General features: G+C 45.4%; 1 protein-coding gene across 1 annotated transcript; it reads left to right on the top strand.

Moving 5' to 3' along the window:
* Positions 1-1,173: 1,173 nt before the first annotated feature.
* LOC140599925 (uncharacterized) lies at positions 1,174-21,335 on the top strand. Its single transcript, XM_072766239.1, has 8 exons — positions 1,174-1,245; positions 1,646-1,763; positions 2,485-2,585; positions 3,358-3,447; positions 5,508-5,648; positions 7,225-7,309; positions 19,139-19,256; positions 20,059-21,335. The coding sequence occupies exons 1-8, from the start codon at positions 1,186-1,188 to the stop codon at positions 20,279-20,281; spliced, it is 936 nt and encodes a 311-aa protein (XP_072622340.1). The 5' UTR covers positions 1,174-1,185; the 3' UTR covers positions 20,282-21,335.
* The last annotated feature ends 527 nt before the right edge of the window (positions 21,336-21,862 follow it).

Below are 21,862 nucleotides of genomic sequence, written 5' to 3'. Positions count from 1 at the left end.
TTGTGGTTTTGATTTGTATTTCCCTGATGATAAGTGATGCAGAACATTTTTCATGTGTCTGTTGGCCATCTGTACGTCTTCTTTGAAGAAATGTCTGTTCATGTCTTTTGCCCATTTCTTGACTAGGTCTTTTTGTTTCTTGGGTGCTGAGTTTGATAAGGTAGGGATTTTAAGCAGCCACATCTTCTCATATTGTTCACCGCCTATGTCCTATGACTTTAAAACCATGGTGTTTCTTGGGTCACTGCTATGCTTTTCCTCTATTTCCACATCGGCTTTGTTTCGGGGCCTCCATCTGGATGTTACTTGATCTCTATGGCACTTTCCTTATTCAGGTGAGCTCCTCTGTAACATAGACTGGCAGCCAGCATGTTGGTGACCACCCCAGCTTTGCATCTTCTTCATCCTTGAGAAGCCCAGCCGTGTACTCAGCCAGCATGGGGTAGCAGGGTTAATGTGAACCAAGAAGACCCCCAACTCATCAAGATGACCCAATGTCCTGACATTCTTTCCCAACGAGACTGCTGAGTATTTCACTCCTAAAGGAGGATCTAGAATCTGCTCTAAGTCAACCATTTATTGCAAGTGGGAAAAGCTACTTTTTGGATCATGTGGGCAGAGAATCTGAAGTCCTAGGATGAACTGCATGACTCTCTGGTGCCCTTAAGAGATGCAGCCTTGTCCTTTGTTCCTCCACTAACCTGAATTAGTGACATGCACACAGCATAATTGCTTCATAAATGAATGTCTGAGTGAATCAATCCATGGCTTAGCCATAAACCATCCATTTTTGAATCGTGCAAAGGGTAGAAAAATTCTTATTATACATTTTCAAATTTAGTTTTGAGCTATTTATTTTGCTGTGGCGGCTAGGCTTTTCTACAGGATCAATCATAACTTTCCAGAATCCCACAAGAGCATGGGCTATAGAATGAGAAATGGGACATGTCCATAGTTCTGCTTTGTAAGGTATCAGAACAGAGTTATAATGGTGTAGCTCCTGTCACAGCCAGCATGACGTGTTTATGATATTTTTGGGTAAAATGACCGTTATTAATGTGAAAGCACTCCCACATTTGCTTTCAGCTGATAAGTAAGAAGATAGAAAGAACAGAGGCAGGGGAAATAAGATCATGTGAAGATGGAGATGAAACTCTTTCTAGAAGTCTTCAAGACAGAAGTGCAATGCCTCCCACCCGGGGGATGCCCTCTGAGGAGAGACCAGCTGCATTTGTGGATGAACAGGTGACGCTTAGAAAACTGCTTATTTATACTGGCTATATTCACAATTTACATTCCAGTAACATTCCATTTAGACCTAACTAGAATACTCAATTTATTACTCAAAATAGCTTCATTTATTTACAATAATTGTATGGCCATAGATTAAAAAAAATGGGGTCTCTTGGTATTAGCAGTAATGCTGGGGAAGCAAATGAATGGAGTTGATGCTCCTTTGCTCTGCCATGCTCAGTGCATTTCTGCATTTGAAAACACAGCTTACCTGCTGGTGCTAAGTGCAGTGCTTTGGGCGGAGTCCTGGGACTTTTTTGGAAAACTTTGACAGTTGCAAGTGGCTTTCTGCAGCAGGCAGCTTTTGATCTGAAGTGACAGGGTCGGGTTTTGTGATTGTCCTTGCATCCAGGCCACATGCCAGTCATCCCAAAGTCTGCAAAAATCGAGTGGCTGGAACTCACCAGTGCCAGCCAAGGACACAGAATATGTCAGGCTCGAGGAGGACAGCCCAGCTGCTGATGAGAATGGTGAGCACCTCGGCGGGGCGGGGGGGGGGGGGGGGTGTTGCTGTTGTCCTTCCTCTTTGCATCTTGCTTTAAGGTATAAGCTTTTATTACATGTGCCTGCCTGAAATCTTCCTGTGGCAAGTGCTGGCAACGTCCTCCTGCCTGAATGTCTTTTCTGCTTCCCTTGCTGGGTCCTCAGTGTTTTGCCAGCGCTCCTTAAACCCCAGAGAATGCACACCCAGCGCTGGTTCCCAGGGGCTGGCATCAGCCTTTGCCTTTTCTCTCGGGCAGGCTCACCTGCCTGCACCTTCCTGGCCTCTCTTTCCCGACTCCTGGAGGCAGATCCCCTCCTTCCCCAGCAAGCCTCTGCCGCCCAGCAAACCCATTTTGATGCCAATAAGGTTTTTCGCTTCTTGGGCTCATCTCCCATTCATCTCTGGACCAGAAGCAGCTTAAAGGCAGAGACAGCATCTTCCCATCTTCATCTCCCGAACCTAACACTGAGATCGAGTGACATCCAATAAATATTTATTGAATGCATTTATCGAATAGTTCATGTTTCTTACAAGATCAAATGTCACTTGTTAACCCGATGTTTGTGTGACTGACCTTCTATTTGTAATCTCATGAAAAAAAAAGAGAACATGTTCACTGTTGGTTTAAATTGGACTTAGAAATTACATTAGGATTTTTAAGATGAGTGTGCATTGTCCTTTAAAATTCAATTTCTTTGCTTTTACAGACACATGTTCATTACCTTGCAAAGGTCCTGAGGGTGGGCTTTTCCCCCTAGAGCACAGTGATGGGTCTGCCCACGCCCCGCCTGGCACTGCCAAGCCACAGGTGAGTGGAGCTGAGGCTGGAACCAGCCCCCCAGGACTGAGCCTGTCATGCCCCCCTACCTCCTTGGGAAGGACAGAACGCTAGCCTGGTTTCAAATGCCCCTACTTTCTGGGGACGGTCAGACTTCTCAATAAGGAGCAACATTTTTTTCTCTTAGATTTTGAAGTTGCACATAATCAATATAAGATTGCTATTTTTACATCACTGAAGAGTTCTCAGATCAAAATTTATATTGTTTTTATTTTATAATTTTTAATTAAAATAGAACCAAAGGCAAATATAGCAGAAATACTTTTAAGCCCTAGTGAGCAGTCCACTTGTTATGTGCTAAATTTAATAACAAATGTCAATGAAATGAAATAATTTTCTCCATGGGAGGAAATTTGGGATGTAAACTTATTTATGATATAAAAGTAGGCAATCAGGGGAAAATAGGAAAGTATGGGGCCCACTTATCTCCAGTTCTCCCAAGAAAAGCCTGCCTGTTTTGCTCTTTCCAACATCATCAACGCAAGTGTATAAGCCCCTGGGATGCTTTCCTTATTAGTGTGTAACTGTTTTCCCCACGAGCATCCTGGCCCAGGTCTGACCAACAAGGAGATTGGGACATAACTCTTCACAGAAACACACCATGTGGCCAGCTACCGCCTACCACCCAGTGCATGGACCCAGGGTGCAAGGCTGTAATATGTCGGGGTGACAAGCTTCCTCCCACTTGGAACTGCAGATTTCCTGGAACCCACATGGGACCAGGGTTGTTCTCTTCCCACAGAATCCTCCTGCAGAGCCAGGACCTTCTCATATGGAAGCAGAGAGAAAACTGGAGCACAAAGAAGGAGGGACGCAGCACCCAGATGGCATGGTAGGTGGGCGCCCCTGTTTCCTAGGCCAGGCTCCTGTGCAATGTGCACTTGTGCCTTGGGTGGGACCCAGCGGCCAGGTGAGCATCCCTTGGAGGGGACGGTTGTAGGGTCCGTGGCTGCCAGTTTATTTCTAGGACATAAAGCCACACATGTTCCAATAGGAAAAATGTCTTAAAACTGATTTGCCTCTTATTGCTCTAAGTCTGTGTCAGCCTCCACAATTCAGCCCCTGAGGAGCCCTTCCGGTTGTGAAGGACACGTCCACGGGGCTGTGATTGTCCCAGGAAGCCATGCAGAAGGTGTGCACTGCAGCCGTCGCGCCTGGTGTCTCGTATGCACCTGGGGACACGGCGGCAGTGGTGGCAGTGGTGCTCGCAAGAGATGGGCCAGCGTCTTGCTCAACAGCCATGATTCTAAAAATTGATTGATTGATTGATTGATTGAGTGGGGGAGGAGCAGATGGAGCATCTCAGGCAGGCTCCATGCTCAGAGTGGAGCCCGATGTGGGGCTCGATCTCATGACCCTGAGATCATGACCTGAGCTGAAATCAAGGGTCAGGCATTGACCCACTGAGCTCCCAGGTGCCCCTCAACAGCCATCATTTTGAACCATTTCCACTGGCCTGTGGAGTCTTCCTCAAGCAGAGAAAATGTTCAAATAAGTGAGCAACAGGGAATGCTACTCGCAGGGACAGCTTGAATTCATGTAAATGTTGTTTCTCAGTGTAGTCGTGATGCTGGTTTCTAGAGGGGAAAACCACATAGTTTAAAGGCCTCACCTTACCCTCTCAGCAAGTAGGTCTGTGAGAAGGAAGTGATAAATACTTCTTGAGTAGGTATGTGGATGAATCACTCGATCTTAGGATGCCTCAAAGGCTGTGGGGTAAGAACGCAGCTCACGATCTCCGCCCCGAGGCCTCATGCACCTGTTAGCCCCTGTGCACTCCTCGTGCCCCCCACCTCATTCTCCCAATCACCACCACCTCCCTGTCTCTCTTGCTTTGGGTCTGTCTCTTGTGTGACTTGCACTGGATAGGCTGAAATTTGCTCATTTCTCCCTTTTTATAATGTAAACAAAAAATTATAGCTGATTTTAATATTTTTCTTGTGTGGAATGTTTAAAACATTACCCGTGCTTTTTCATTTATGAGAAGTTCTTGTTTCTTTAAACCTCACTGGAGTTTTCATTGTGGGTTACCCAGTTAATCTCCTAAGATTGAACTGAACACAACCTCACTTCATTTGTCAGGTTGGTCTGGGACCCAGGCAAACGAGGTCTTGGTTCAAACCTCAAACTGACGGCTGTTCCATCGTCAGCAGGTGGTGTACACTGCTGGCTTTCGCTTGATGGATCAGTGAAGTGGCTTTGAGAAGCCAAATATGAGTTTTAGTTCCCTGCATCTTCCCTCAGTTAAATGAACTGTATTCCTGAGCTACGGTCAAGAGTGACAAGGTCACAGTGTAATTAATAACAGCACATTTTACCATTTGGATTTTTCATATGCACAGATATTAACCCCCCAGATCTTTTTTTCCCCATCTGTTAGTAGTTACATGCATGGTATTTTCAGAAGTCCTAGTTCAGCCTCATGCCTCTGAAGTTACACAGTTTGCCGATTGTTGATGGAAGTTGGTGAATCTTCAGGTCAGGATAGAATGACACAGGGATCAAAACAAATGTGCAAATAGTGATTTTTATGTAGTAATGCCTGCAATTTGTATGATCCAGGATTCCCAAATTCACCAAACTCAATGATCGTGGGTTTTCTAGACTGACGGTGAATGACTTGATGATATAGGCAAGTTTTCGTAACATAAACGCAAGAGAAACAGATGTGTGAGGGTAAATCATAACATTCCTTATTCACAGTGAGATCCAGGGATGTGTTGAGGTTTGGGGGCTGGCCCAGTTAGTATTTGTGAAGATAAAACACTTGCTGTTGACAGTGCCAGGCAGGCAACAGGCACATAACGCTTCCGAATGGAGTAAGAATAATGAAACCACAAGAATCAGGCTTTAAGTAATTTTTCTTATCGGAACTTTCGTATTTCCATGAAGGTCATCCAGGGGCTTGGCAACGGCTGTGATGTCATCCCCTTGTCAAAGGGCACCGGCAAGGACAGAGGTGCTGGCAGGAAGGCCACTGTCCTGCGGTATTTAAATGGAGACGTGAAGAAGATCTTGCCAGATCAGAGAGTGGTGAGTACAGAGTCTTTTTTCTTTTTTAGAATATTTTTTTTAGAATAATCAACGTCATTGTTTTTGTTTTGTTTTGTTTTGTTTTGTTTTGTTCTTTTTAACCAAGCTTTGGGATGAAAATTCAGGGAGTTCTGAATGACCACAGAGCTCTTCTCTGGTTTCTGTTTTTGTTTTACTGGTTTTAATTAGAGGCACCTGCTTACTGCTCTGTAATTTTACCCCAGCTAAAGGCCTATGGCCATTGGCAAGGGCGGATGTTAGAATCCTGATATAGATGAAGCCCTGGAATCACTGTCATATGTCCTTTCTCTGGCCCGAGGTAATCCCACCCCCCTTGTGTAGTAACAAGGAGAATTTAGAAGACCCCATGTACATGGTGACTTTTATGATGTCACAGTCTGTTGAGTAATAGATGATACTGGTCTCACCGCCTACTTCAGTATTTCAAATTCTGAACCTGGAGTCTCCTGAAGTTGTTTCTCAGCCCAGAACCGAACTACTGTCATAGGAAGGAGTGGCTCCCCATCTTGGTCTTTGGCATGGTCCCAGGGCAGTCATGGCGGCTAAGGGAAGTCGTAGCAGGGCACCTGCTGAGTGAGTGGGCGGTGCTCTTCTCCACCATCCTTTCTCTTTGGTTTTGAGGGGAAACAGAGCCCTCAGCCTGGGGTTGCACCTAAAATCATTCTAATGATAGAGAAATAAGCACTTTTCGCTGTGTCTCATTTTTGGAAAAATTATGCATGCAGGAGGAAAGCCTCAGGAACAAGAGAGCAGGCCAGTCCCTTCACTCTCAGCAGCACGGTGCGTGCAGTATTTCCACTTTATTAGACACCTTCTCCCAGCTATTCATGGAGCCTCCTTTCCTGTTCTTGTGGGTGACCCACATAAGCTGACTGGGCCAGGCCCAGTCGAGCAAAATGTCAGCCTTTCAAGTTCTCACTTTGGAAACATTAACATGAAATAGATTTTTGTTTCTGTGCCCCTCTTCTGTTTAAATTCTCCTCCGTCCTGTATGGTTCAGGGCCGCTCAGCTAAGGGGAACCCTTCCTGCTTTCCCCATCACTATCCTTGTCTACAACTGCTCTTCCCTACAGTCCCTCTCCACTTGGTTGGAAACCAAAGGAGTCACACTGATTTGAAACTTCACAATTGGGCGATCAGTTCCAGAGGCTGGGCTTGGGTGTCTGAATGACATGGGAGCTGGTCTGTGTTATCTCAAGCTGCTGGCACATGCTTTGTCTGAGCTGGGTGGTTCATGATCATGGGGTTCATGATCATGGGGCTCATGATCATGAACGCTCACCATTCCTGTCATGACATCACAGGGCCTGGGTAGGGTATAGATCCCCCAAGGCAATGAGTCTGGGTGGGTGAGTTTTGGATTTCAGATTCTGCCCAGGTGAAGGACAGGGCCACCCCATAGTCAGTAACCTCTCAGAATAAGGAAAAGTCCCAGTGTCTTCCCATGGACAGGGGAGGCCTCTCCCACCTGCAGGAAGTACTTCACTAGGTTAAATCCAGGTTCAAAATGATAACACAAACAGCATCCCAACACGGGTGTTTCTGGTGCTTACAGATTTACTATTATGCAGATGCTCAGATAACGCGCACAACCTATCCCAACGGTTTGGAAGTTGTGCAGTTTCCTAACAAGCAGACAGGTGAGTGGCACGTGGTTACCTGCTTCCTGAGTGCATGTGAGGCATATGTGCTTTAGGCAGGGATGTTAGGCTCACCTAATTGGAGCCTATTATGCTGATTCTCCATGGCAACAATGGTCCACATAATTCAGGGCTTCAATTACTTCGTGAAAAGCCAAGGACCCATTTGTTCCTGATTCTTATCCAATAGCTCTGAACCCACTGCTTGAGTTGGGGCTGTGAATGCACCGAATGCCTAAGGAAATGCCATCAGAACTTGCTGTCTGGGTTTGCGTGTTCACGTTCTGTGTCGGATGGGTAGACACGATGAGCCACTTGCCAGACGAGTGGCATGCCACATAGCTTTACGGCTGCTCTCTACACAGCTGTCACATTCTTTCTGAAGTTCTGAGAATTTCATGCTCTGGTTAAAATCCGAGATTTTTGGTTTTGTGAATTTGCTTCATCTTGTAACAGTTTAATTTTATCTCTCATTATGCGGAGTCCCTATTTTTTTCACATTAATGACTTTGAGGCCCTGCAAGAACCTGCTTTCTAAATGGGGCACACCAGTTGGCGATTCTCCCATTTAGAGGACACTGTGTCATAGCATCCTCTTCACTGTCAAGTCACCATTGTCTCCCACCAGCGTCGGAATGTGAGTTTTCCTCTGGAGTAAACTTTAAGAGAGTGTACAATGGAAGTAGGTCATTGTCCCAGTGTCTTCTTCCTTGTCTGCCGTGGTCACCACTACCATTTGTGTGAAATAGGAGGCATTCTGTCTTCCTGAGTAGCTGCCCTCTTGGTTGAAAGAAACAGAGCCCTGATCCCAGGCTGAGCTTTGGAGTTTCCCAAAGCCTGTGTTCTTGGGATGGGCTACTGCAGTGATGACGGAGCTTAGTGTCTCCCAGAGCTGCCGTGTGCAGTAGGGCCTGGCTGGTGGTCTCCTTCTCACCAAGCTGGTCTTCATCAGGTCTGCCCCACAACCACCCTGCAAGCCTTCTAAGGCTGTGGGCTGTGCCCAGATGGACCCAACAAACGGTGGAGGTTAAACCAGAAAACTGGACCTTTTCACAGACATCATCATGAAACTTGGCTTCAGGATACTTACTAACGCACAGCCACTGCACTTTGTTCCTGCCTTTGAAAACCCAGCTCTTCTGCAGGTGTGATTAGCACCAAGGATGCTCATCATGCAGAAGGCCATAGGTCTGTTTTTTTTTTTTTAATTTTTTAACATGTTGTGATCAGTAAATGGAGTCATTTAGTTTAACTATACAGTGGTTATGGTTTCTGTACAAGTCTTATTTATAAAGTAGGTTGAAAGAATGTTCTAGAAAATGAGTATTTTGTTCTGGGTTTCATTCCTTGGTTTTCTTCTTCTACTTTAAGAAGTCTAACCATAATCACAAAATAACCCAAAAAAACCTTAATGCCAGAATTTCCATATAAGGGTGTCTCTTCTCTCTCCACAGGAGTGATGTTGGTGGGGGATGTATAGTCCACTGCACAAGGGCACCGTTAGTAGGAAATCATTTTAGGGAGATATTGAACTGTGGACCACAGTCAGCCACCTTTGACTCCTCCCTGAGTGACCCCAGGGGGGCTGACCTCTTTGAGTTTTATCATCGATATCATGTGGAGGAGCACCAACCCACGGACTGGTCAGGGACCCACGGGCCAGTAGGTGGTGAGTGCCAAGAACAGGGGCTGACACCCACACTGGCTCTGGATGTCCAGGGTGCCATTAGCAGTGCTGTAGCCTTGTTAGAGCTGGCCAATGTGGCAAGCGCTGCATGTCTGGGTCCCCCCCCCCCATTCCCCAAATCTCAACAGTAGCAGCTGGCTGGGGAGCTCCAGCTCGGGAAACCACGAGATTTCCCAAACTATTCTCAGAACATTTGCCAACCACACCATTAACAGCAAAAGTGTTCTGTGGCCCAGCAAACAGATTTGGAAAATGTTGGATTATGTGAAGCTAACCCTTTTTCTCTCTATTTCATCTTTAGTATTGTGTTAGTAACTGGGGCTCCCTGGGAAGGGGTAGTAGGAAGGACCGTTCCTTATTTCATAAATGTAGGTCACCACAGAATGCTTTTTTCATGGACTATTAATATGTTCCTTAGGCTCCTTTTAGGGAAAATATATAGTATCTCAATAAGGAGGAGGTTTTGTTGCTGATTTCTTTATTTGGGTCTTTAAAAACTCAGCAGAGGGGTTACATAGACATGGATGGAATCTCCAGCACGGGATGTGATGTGGATATAGATACTTGTATGAACACTAGGATGGGATTTGTATCTGATATTAATTTCTTGGTCCTCCCCACTGAGGTGAGGGTGACAATGCTTGGTGCTGGTTGTGGCAAAGACCAGAACTCTTTGGGTCATGCTTGTCCCTGCCCAAGCTAATCCTGAGCCAATTCTGGGGTCCCCTACTATTCTTGTCCGATGCTCTGCTCCACCCAGGGCCCCTTCCTTGCTGCTAGGCCCGCACTCCAAACATTGACCTTTTCTTCTAGACTCTATCGTGGCTGACGGTTTACATGTTAAGTGAGTTATTAATCAGAATGCCAAGGAGGCCTGCCAACTCCAATATGCTGTGTGAAAATTCCTTGCAGCTAATTTCCTGTGGACTTTGGGATGGCCTTCTGTCCTTACGGCTCTGTAGCTTTGTCTCCCAGCCTCCGACGTTCTCAGTCTGGCCCTCTGCATTCGTGGAAAGCTTTCTGCCCTTTGGGTCTTGTATTTTTGTGTTGTTTCCTGCCTGGCTTCTAGCAGCAGGAATGGTTAAATCTGACTTCTTTGCACAGGAAAACTGTCATTTTCTGATCTGGGACCAATTTGAAACTGGATCCCATGCTGGGCCGAATGTTTCCGTGCAACATTGCTAAATATCCTCCCTGACCCCTGTAAATAGTTCTGAAATTGCCTTTGGCCCGATTGGCAAGTCTGGAGAGAGGGTGAAACTCCAAAAGTGCCCTCAGCAGTGGCCAAGACAAGGGTCGAGTTTGTGAACGGCCACCAACTGTCTCTGTTCAAAGGTCAGCTTCCTTGTTTAATGTGCAAGAGATGTGCTTTGATTCCAAAGGCTTATTGCTTTGCATTTATGTCTTTAAACCATGACTGTGTTTTATACCGCTCAGGTGCTTCACAGATTTGTTGCTCTTTATGGATTAGTTTGGGATGGGTTAGTACTGCCCTCTGCTTTTCAGACCAATCAAATTGAAATTGTACAAAACCAAGACTTCCCCTTGTGAGGGGCAGGGTCCATTTCTCCTAGTCTGTAACCCACAGAATTAAAACCACCCTCAACATTAGCCATCCCATTAACCAACTAGCACGCAAATGACCTCCATTCACACCCAAGTCTCCTTTTCTCACATCCAGGTGGTTTCCTGCCCTTTCCCTTTGAAGGAAGTGGGATTAATCAGCCCAGGTTGGGTGTGTCAAGTACAGGGAGTACTGCCTGTGAATGACCAACAGTGGGCAGGGAAACTTCCAGAGCCGAAGGAGCCTCCTGTTTTGTTGGCGTGGTATGAGTGTGGGTCACCAGGCATGACAGGAATGACAACACATTGCTGCCCTGTTGGTGTGATACCAGAAATTGTTCTCAGTGTGACCCTTTCCCCTTCTGTTTAAAGTGTGTTGACTTAACTTCCTCCCCTCAGTGATGGGTGTGTGCACAATATTTGGTAGACACGGTCTATACGGTTCATATTTACTTCATTTTCAGTGTATTCAGCGTCCTGATCCCACGTGGGCTGGAGAGAAAGGTGCACACTGTAACTGCCGGCATTACGTTCTATGTCCGTCCATTAGCGCAGACTTTAACTGTGCTGTTCTATTCCTTTATTTTTTTTTTTTGCTCTAAATTTAAAAAGATTATAATTTATTTTAATGTGATTTCAAACTTCCTGGTTGTACAGAGGACTCCTGTATGACTTTAACCCAGACTCACCAATTTTTAGCTTTTTGCCTTATTTGCTTTGTCATCCTCTCTGTGTGTGTCTGTATGTATACATGTACATATATACATAATCATGTTTTCTGACCTCCAGAGAGTAAGCTGTATCTATCAATATCCCTTTCACCATTCATACGTCTGCATGTTTACCGATTATAAGAGATCAGGACCATGATCTCATCCCAACTTACTGCTTCTGCAAAGACCCTATTTCCAAATGAGGTCACATTCTGAGGCATTGACAGTTAGAACATCAATATAGGGACTTCAGGGGAACAAATTCCACCCATAACAAATCCCTAGGATTTCTTTTTATTTATTCTGCTTGGAATATGAGGTGCTTCTTACACCTATGGATTTACACTTTTATATCCACTCTAGAAGTTTCATAGCAATTTCCTTTGATAACATTGTGTTCTCATTTCTTCTTCTGGAACTCTTAACCCATGTCTGTCTATTTACTTTCTCTGTCTCCTTGACCATTCCCACCTGCAGAAGCCAAGGCTTCCACCTGCCCCATCTCTACCCTCCCCTGCCTCTCCAGGCTCGCTGTCATCTGCTCGTTCTCCTTTTGTTTATTTTGGGAGGTGGTCTCTGGATCTTTTGTACATTTTCCACTGAGCCTCATATCTGAGGGCTAGTGGTTAGGGAGTAAGAGAAGTGAAGAAACGTCTAGCTAATGAAAGCTACATAAAAAAAAAAAAAAAGAAAGAAGAAAGAAAGAAAGAAAGAAAGAAAGAAAGAAAGAAAGAAAAGAAAAAAAAAAGAAAGCTACCTCCCTAATGATATAATAGTAAGAATAGCTCTGAGTTACATGGCCCTCATTATGTGGCAGGGTTTCTTCTAGTGCTTTCCATCTACACATTTAGCCTTTAAAAAAATCCAATGAAATAGGCGCCCTCCCTGTCCCCATCTTAGAGATGAAGAAGCTGAGAGCATCAAGGTTTGTCCACACCCACGTGCTGGCTTCATGGACAGTCTGGCTCTGAGCCCGGAATGAATGGGTCGTCCCTCAGGATCCCAGAAGCCAGACACAATCTGATTCTACCCTCCAGAGCATTATGTTCATGTTCTTAGTTCTCTGCTCCATCTGTGGCTGTAGCTCCTCTTTCCTTCCTAATACTTTTCTCTTGACCAACTTTACAAAGGTCTTTGTGTTTATTATGTATTTCAAATTTCTGATTTTTGGCTTTGTTGATGATTTATACTATAACTTTGTTTTTTCTCTTTCACAAGTTTAAGTCCTCTTATTTATTATATTTTATGCTTGACTTTACTTACTTTTTAAATTCTTAAGGTAGAAATAAGTGCTTATTAACTTTTAGCTCTTTATTCCCTAATATAAATATTCGAGGCTATAAATTCCCTCTAAGCATCTCTTTGGTTGTATCCTTCAAATTTTGTTAACATTTATTTTCTTAATGCAGTTTAAGTGTCTTTTATTTTTTTTTACTGTAATTTTATTTTGTTTTTTTTGCTCATGTGTTATGTTAAAAGTGTTTTAAAATAATTTCCAAGTGCATGATGTGTTTTAGTTTTCTTATTGCTGTTTGTTTTAATTTAGCTAAGATGTGTCAAGCCATGCCTTGCATTATTACCTTTTCTTTGAAATCCTTTGTCTCTTTGATGGCCTAAAATGTAGTCAATTTCCCCCAAATGTTCCATATGTGCTTGAGGACATTATGTATGGTGCATAAATCTGTAAGTGCCTTTAGATCAAGGGTTTTAAAAGTTGTGTTTTCAATGATAAAGAACCCCAGAAATGAACCCACAACTGGATGGTCAATTAATCTTCAACAAAGCAGGAAAGAATATCCAATGGGAAAAAGACAGTCTCTTCAACAAACGGTATTGGAAAAACTGGACAGCCATATGCAGAAGAATGAAATTGAACCACTTTCTTGTACCATATACAAAAATCAACTTAAAATGGATTAAAGACCTAAATATGAGATAGGAAACCATTAAAATCCTAGTGGAGAACACAGGCAGTAACCTCTTTGACATTGGCTATAGAGACTTCTTATTAGATATGTCGCCTGAGGCAAGGGAAACAAAAACAAAAATAAACCACTAAGATTTCATCATCATAAAAAAAAGGGGGGGGGGGAATGCCTGGATGGCTTAGCAGTTGAGCATATTCCTTTGGCTCAGGGCATAATTCTGGAGTCCTGAGATCAAGTCCCACATCGGGCTCCCAGCATGGAGCCTGCTTCTCCCTCTGCCTGTGTCTCTGCCTCTCTCTCTCTCTCATGAATAAATAAATAAAATCTTTTAAAAAAAAACCTTCTGCACAATGAAGGAAACAATCAACAAAACTAAAAAGCAACCTTTGCGATGGGAGAAGATATTTGCAAATGATGTGTGAGATAAAAGGGTTAGTGTCCAAAATATATAAAGAACTTATAAAACTCAAAAATCAAAAAACAACCCAGTTAAAAAATGGGTAGGAGGCATGAATAGACATTTTTCCAAAGAAGATATACAAGTGGTCAACAGACACATGAAAAGATGCTCAACATCACTCATCCTCAAGGAAATAAGAATCAAAACCACAGTGAGCTACCATCTCATACCTGTCAGAATGGCTAAAGTCAACAACACAGGAAAGAACAGATGTTGGCAAGGATGTGGAGAAAAGGGAGCCCTTGTGCACTGTTGGTGGGAATGCAAACTGGTGCGGCCACTCTGGAGAACAGTATGGAGGGTCCTCAAAAAGTTAAAAATAGAGCTACCCTATGCCCCAGCAATCACACTACTGGATATTTGCCCAAAAAATACAAAAACACTAATTCAAAGGGATACACACACCCCTATATTTATAGTAACAATATCCACAATAGCCAAATTATGGAAGCAGCCCAGATGTGCATCGGCTGATGAATGGATAAAGAAGAGGTGGTTATATATACATAGGAATACTACTCAGCCATCAAAAAGAATGAGGTCTTGCCATTTGCAATAATGTGGATGCATATAGAGAGTATATAATGCTAAGCAAAGTAAGTCAGAGAAAGACAAATACCATGTGGTCTCATTCATATGTGGAATTAAAGAAACAAAACGTATGATCAAAGGAACAGAAAAAGAGAGAAAGAGGCAAACTGAGAAACAGACTCTTAACTCTAGAGAACATACTGCTGGTCATGGGGGTGTAGTGGGGGGTTCGGGATGGGGAAAATAGGTGATGGGGATGGAGTGCACCTGTTGTGATGAGCACTGTGTGATGTATGGAAGTGATGAATCCCTATATTATACACCTGACACTAATATAACTCTGTATGTTCACTATACTGGAATTTAAATAAAACTAAAAAAAAAACTTGTGTTTTTAAATATTCTGTGCTCTAATTTTAAAACCAGCATGAGCTATTAATGACAAAATGTGGTGAAAATCTGGCGTGCTGACTTTGGATTTCTCACCGTCTGTAATATTTCTCTTCCTGGTTAACTGGCTTCTGTCTTGATTGTTGGGCAGTGATCCCCACATGTAGGTCTGGTGACGTGGTAATCCTATGCAGCACCCTCTGGTTGTTAGCATTTGCCTGGTTTGTCTTTCCCTGTTCTTTTTCTCTTGTGATCTTTAAATTTGTGCATTAAGGTGTGTTCTTACATACAATGAAAAACCCACAGTCTGAAGATCATTTTATTTAACCAGAGGGTTTACTTCACAAGTCAAGAATTTATCGATAGGCTTGCTACCCTCCCGAAGGAGCCAGGGTTGCCTCTCTGCCTCTCATGCCCTCCTGCACGCTCCCGCCAGTATTGTAATTCTCCCTGTGGTTTTTTTTCTCTAACCCTCAAAATTCACCATGATTATCACTGTTTTTTATACAGTAGAGGTTGACTTTAGATTTCTTCACATTTATGTAGAGCTGTTGGCTCACTATTCTTTCATGCACCTTTTGGTACAGCTCCCTTCACGTGTGTTCTTTGAATGGGCAACTGACCGAGTTTTGTTTCATCTGAAAACTGCCCTTTATTTCACTTTTGCTCATGAATGATCATTTAGCTTGATATACAATTCCGTACCATTTGTTCAGGAGAACTTTATTATGTGCCTACCCTGGGCCAGTGCTGTTTTCGAGCTGGATGCATGACAGTGAACAAAACTGTAAGACAGTCCCATCTTGTGAAGTTTATGGGAGGGAAGCAAGCAACAGAGAGGTACAAATAAGTAAAAATGAACACATATTAAACGCAATAGAGAAAAGTAAGAAGGTCAACAATGGAGAAGGGGAGGTGCAGGCAGGGGGTGTTGTTATTTTACACCTGGCTGTTATTTCCCATACCCTGCCAGTAGGGTGATCTGGGAGGTCCTTCCTGAGGAGGTGATACTTAAGGAGAAGCAGGGGCAACATGAGAGGGAGAGAGCTACAGGAGTACCAGGCGAAGAGCATTCCAGAGAGAGCAGAGGAAGTGAAATGTCTGAGGAAAATCAAGGAGGCCAGTGTGGCAGGGGAGGAGTCAGAGCTGCGTAGAGGAGGTGAGGTCAAAGCATGAGGAGCTGGAGTGTGTAGAACCTGCACTTTGATGCCGAGGAAATCACTGGAGAATTTTGAGCAAAAGGACAAGAAGCAATTTTTCTCAGCGTGTTGAGGATTTAATTCTGCCCCTGTCACATCTGCTGGAAGGTCTGACATCCACCTAATTTCTTCCTTCGAAGGTGAACTCTTTTCTTTCCTGCTGTTTTTAGGAAATGCTGTGTCTCCCAGCCCGTTATGATAGGGGTAGTTGCAGATGTAGCTGCATTCGGTGTGTTGTGGGCATCGTGCATCTTAGGTTGAATGACTCATGCTTTCCATAGGTGGGGGCCCAGCCTTAGCAGGGGCCCAGTTAAATGTGAATTTTAGGAAAGCAACGAGTGATTGTCTAGCACGAGCATGTTCCATGCAATACACACGTGGGCATACTTAGTCTAAAAATCATTAGTAGTGTATCCCAAACTCAAAATGTAACGGGGTGCCCTGGCATTCCCATTCCAAGTTCAGGGAAGTCCTCAGCTGCGGTCCCCAGCAGCATGACATTGCTGCACTGTCCCCCTGTCCCTCCAGGTGCGGGTGTGGGACCTCGCCTGCTCCCTACACTCCCTGCTGCTCATCACATTGCATTTCTCTTGTCTTTGTTACATCCTGGGCGAGTTCTTTAAGATTACCTCCCAGTTCATCGGTTGTCTCTTCAGCTGAATATTACGTGCTCTTCGATACGCCTTTTAGCTTTAATTTTAAAGATCATATTTTTCGCTTTCATTTTGGCCTTTTTCAAATTTACTTAGTCTTTTTCTGCTAATATCACTTCTCTCTTGGTTTCAATTTCTTCCTTCAATTCTTGAAATGCTCTTACATGCATTCCTTTTGGAGTCCGCTTCTGGTGGCATCGCGCTCGTGGCATCGGACTCCTGGTGCTGCTGGCGCTTGGCCACTTGGCCATGTGCTGGCTCCTTCCCCAGGTGGTACATTCCCTCACTGTTTTCATGGTTCCAGCTGTCGGCTTGTGTTGGGCGGCAATCCTGGGAGGCTCAGTTTGGGTCCATCGATCCAGAAAGCTTTGTGCCTGCTTCTGCCATAGGCACCAGGGTGCTGCCAGCCTGGGCTCCTCTAGGTTTGTGTCTTGGGTTGGGGTGCCCCCGACTCCACAGATTCCTCAGGATGCTCAGGAAAGGACAGTTATCCTGCTGCACTCCCCTTGCCAGAGGTGGATGCTTCCCAGGGCATCCGTGCATGGGGGTGGGGGGTATGACCTCTGAGAGTGTCATCTTTAAGCAGGGATGAGCTGACTCTCCGCAGAGCCACCACAAGTCCAGCCTGGGACGTGATTAGCACCCGGCAGTGGGATAGCTCAAGCTTCTGTTCTGTCTGCTTCTCAGCAGCCACTGTGATGTTTGGCCTTTACCATGAGTGTAGGACCTAATTTAAACACATTCCGGGGTTATTTTATCTGGCATCATACTTGGCAGTGGAAGTGTTTTCAGAGTGTCTGACCTGCCCGGTACCAGAGTCAAGGTCATCGTTAAAGAGGCCATCACCGATGGCACGAGGGGCCCCTAAGCAGGCTCCTTCCAGCTGATGCTCAGCTGTATCTGGTTGGACCTTTGACCTTCACAGCCTGTCCCTTAGGCTCCGACTTGGCAAATAAGAGGACAGGTGGACGCAAGAGCAATTGCTGTCTTCAGTGACGTCCAGCCAGTTTTTGACATGGCAGGTTACACTTGCTCGTTCACGCACGCCGCGTCAGGTGGCTGATTAGTGTTAAGTCGGGTCGTCTGAAAGAGAGAGGTGCTTTGTAGACCTGTGTTTCATTGTTGTCTCTCAGCCTCGAAGCCGTCAGTGGGCCCACGTGGACGTCTCCAGCGCACTACTCCACTCTCTCCGTAGGAACTCCAAGTCCTGTTGTTGTCCTGGGAGGCACGTCTGTGTCTTCAAAACTGCTTCTTGTGATTGACATTTCTGGAGCAGAGTCAAAGGCCTCGTTTTCCACTCCTGCCACTTTATAGATGCAATCGTGTGTTACACACATGTTCTTGTCAATTCATACAGATCAGCAGCCCTGTGTGTTGAGGATGCACCAGGAAGTCAGTGGGCCCAGTGGTGCTCAGCTGTGTTGCTCCAAAGAAGAATCCCATAGTCCCTTCTCAGGGATTCCATCAATATATCACAGGGAAAAAAAAAAACTTCTACAGGTTTTTGCTATAAAATATTTTAATGGATAGAATTTTTCCTCAGTTATGAGATTTGTCACCAGCATTTATTTTTCTTATGCATATTTGGTGCTGCCTCTTGTCTGCCTGCAATTGCTATTAACAAAACAAAAAGCAAATGAATATTTTATTAATTTATTTATTTTTAAAATATCGTGTTTATTTATTCATGAGAGACACAGAGAGAGAGGCAGAGACGCAGACAGAGGGAGAAGCAGGCTCCCTGCAGGAAGCCTGATGTGCGACTCGATCCCAGGACCTGGGATTACGACCAGGTTGTAATGAGCAAAAGGCAGATAGATGCTCAACCACTGAGCCATCCAGACATTTCACGAGTGGATATTTTAAAAAAGAAAACAGAAACTGATCAGTTAATAAGTTTAACATCTTTTGTGCACAAACACACGCAAACAGGGATTTATACCACATGCGTGCAATATAACCATGCTTTTGTTCCTATAATGACATTAGATAGAGCTGGCTTTCAGCAGGTTGCACAATGAGCCCTGTAGCTCCCAAGGGTTTTCTCTCTCTCTCTTTTTTTTAAAATTATTTTAAATAGGCTCCACATTCAATGTGGGGCTTGAACTCACAATCCTGAGATCAAGAGTTGCATGCTCTACCGACTGAGCCAGCCAGGCACCCCTAAGGGATCTCTCTGTCTCTTGCATGAGGTCGGAAGTCACCATGGTCTATGGAGGCTACTGTGCAGGGAGGCCTGGATCTCTACCACGTTCTCTGGTCTGAGAGCCCAAATCACTGTGAAAAAGTAAAGGTGAAGGTTGACAACAGTTAGTCAAAGGCATTCAGAAGCCCAAGGTCACCTGCCGTGGGTTTGATGATTACCTTCTACCATGGAGCCAGCGAGCATATGGAAAAAAAGAAACATTTTAGCTGGGGGGATAATTTGAACAAAGTTGGGAGGATATAAATTTTGTGTTCTGATGAGACCCAAGGAAATTAATCTGCCTGGAGCAAGATTATCAACTATAAATAAAAAATGATAGAGCAGGATACGAAACCAGGTCTGGAATACTAATGCTTTGCGGAGTGGGTCACCACAAAATATGTTTGAGCAGCTGAGAGATGCAGCTGGGACATTAGGGAGATTCATATAAAACGTTATATTTATATAAAAGATTATATAAAACATTAAAAACGTTATTTTTATAACGTTTGTTCCACAGAAAAACATCACCCCGATGGCTCAAAGGAAATCGTGCTTCCAGATGGGACAGTGAAACGTCTGAGTGATGGACGTGAAGAGACTGTGTTTCCTGATGGGACAGTCGTCCACGTGGAAAGGTCAGTGTTAGGACAGGTTGTATGGTCAATAATTTCTTTATTTTAACTTTTGTAAAGGTGTAGGTATTTGTGTGAAAGGATAGAAAATGATGTCACTGACCCTGGGTGTTGCCTATGACCTTGACTTGGCTCCCTGTGTAGAGAGCTGGAATCTAGGCACTGACCCCTTCTCTTCCCTGACCTTGGCCATGCTCTCCTGGCAACCTCAAAATATCTGGCTTCAGCAAACACCCCATCAGATCATGTTGGAAGCCCGAGTCCAGGGCAGGACACAGAGGAACAATTAGAGACTCACCGATAGGGCATTATCTCCCAGGGCCTGTTACCTCAGAATGCCCGATGTGCGTGGGGGCCAGACCCGAGCCATCCCCACTTGGCGGCCACCTGCGGCCCCACAAGCCCTCCTGGATGCTGTAGCACACACACTTGCCACTTGTCTCCACAGCACAGTTGGCATGAGCTCTGGGTCACTTTTCTTGTACAATTCTTTATCATAGTCCCGTCACCCCCCTGCTACCCCTCCTCCCTCCTGCCAGGTAGAGCTTCCAGCACAGGACTTCGGGTGCATGAGCAGACCCACCACCCCGTTCTTCTCCCTCGCACCTTTCCTTAGCCCAACTGAGTCTTGGTGTCTCGGTCAACACCCTGAACCCACTGTGTGCCTTCCCTGCTCTGGCCCTTCATCCACCAAGATCTGGAACAAGGATTCCAGACCTGGTCCTGCTGCCATGCAGCTCCCTCAGGTTGCTCTTGGGCAGCACCGGCCACCATGCAGGTACCAGGTTGCTTTCCCCCCTACCAGGAATGGCGACAGAACGATCGTGCTCAGCAACGGGCAAAGGGAAATTCAAACGGCCGGGTTCGAGAGGAGGGAGTACCCTGATGGTACTGTCAAGATTGTGTACTGCACGGGCTACCGGGAGACCCGCTATGCATCCGGGTGCGTGAAGATCAGATATGAGCCTGGAAACATGGTCCTGGATGGAGGAAGTAGGTCATCCCTCAAAACCCAACGTTGCGTGTGACTTCCCAATTACATTTGTTTTTGCTAAAACAGACACAGGAAACTAACAATATATTTCACTGCCCCCAGTGATAGAGAACATGCAAAGCTTTAGGACAACCCAAGTCATCCAGAAATTGTGAAGGAAGAGACACCCCAGCCCCCAGGCTCCCTGGGCAGGACAGATGGTCAGATCAACACTAGTTGGAGAGCAGGGTTCACCAAAGAATGCATACAGGACCCCCAGAAAGGCTGCCTCCTCTTTGCTCATCACTAGAGCCTGCTCTACCCTGGGACGGCCCAGTGGGGACAGAGAACAAAGCCGGGTGCTCAGCACGGCAACCCCCTTGGGCCCACTGCTTAGAGACACTGGCTCCTCTTCCTCTGCGCTTTGCCCTGTGCCCTCCACGACTTCTAACCCCCCAATGACCTTGCTGAGTAGGTAGGAAGACAGTTCTAGTCACAAGTGAGCCCATGGGGAGCCTGACCCAGGGTCAGTGCCATGTGGGTCTCAGGGCCCATCACTGCGCAGGCAGTGAATTCCCTCCTGAGACACATGATCTTTTGGTCCCAAAGTCAGAAGAATGACCAATTAATGCTTATTTTTTATTTTGTAGGACGCCTAGAAAATAAGCAGCATGTTGGCAGTTAGTTAGCGAGTTTTTACACTCAACGTGGAGAGTCCCCCGGTTACAGGGAAGGAAAATCTTGGATAATCTCATCATAAGATGTGGGTTTCTGTATGGGTTTTCAACAATATATACTCGTATTTTTCTTTGATGGACATGAAAGGTCATGTTTTCGTGCCAGTAGTTATTTCAATCCAGTGTCTATTGTGCCCACATTACTGGGGTCATCAGTATGTCAGTCACGTGTTTCGAGTGACCCAGGGACAGTGCTCTTGGCTCTAAGGGAATAAGGAGGCTCTCCGTGTGCAGCTGCCCTGGATGGATGCCTTTTCCTTTCCGATGACCCATGGCGAGGTCACTTGTCAGATTACCAGGTAGAACTGGTCCGTTATGGAAAAGCTGCCTTTGGGTTGCCAAAAAAAAAAAAAAAAAAAAAAAGAAAGAAAGAAAGAAAGAAAGAAAGAAAGAAAGAATAAACAAGAGAAAAGAGTGAACTTGCTGCTTGTTTGATTTTAAATCAACTTACTCCGAGAATTTTCACTGAAGCAAATGAAGCAAACAAGACGGGCCCTGCGGTGCGGGACAGAGGGGACGGAGCCTTGTGTGTGCAGAGAGCGCGGAAACTGACACCTGTGCAGGTAGACTGCGTTGAGGCACCAGGTGACGGGCCTGGCTGGCGCTTTCCCGTGTTGTGTGCCCTGCTCCCGAGTAGTCTGGTGGCTGAGGTCTGGAGCGGGAGGAGGACGGATTCACGGGGCACACGGCCAGCGGGACACACTTGGGACGACACACTCCATGCTGCACCTGCTGCCAGCTGGATTTGCCTCCGGTTCCTCGCACCTCCTCAGGGCTCTGCCCAGGGTGTGCAGTCTGATGTCCACACATGTGCCAGCAGCGTATGGACGCAGGTGGTCAAAACAGCAGCAGGAAGCACCCCTAGAACAACCGCAGTAAGCATCTGGGGCTGGGAAGGC

This window comes from Vulpes vulpes, chromosome 1 (genome assembly GCF_048418805.1).
Source record: "Vulpes vulpes isolate BD-2025 chromosome 1, VulVul3, whole genome shotgun sequence".
Taxonomy (NCBI): domain Eukaryota; kingdom Metazoa; phylum Chordata; class Mammalia; order Carnivora; family Canidae; genus Vulpes; species Vulpes vulpes.
This window is presented reverse-complemented; position numbering and strand designations above follow the sequence as displayed.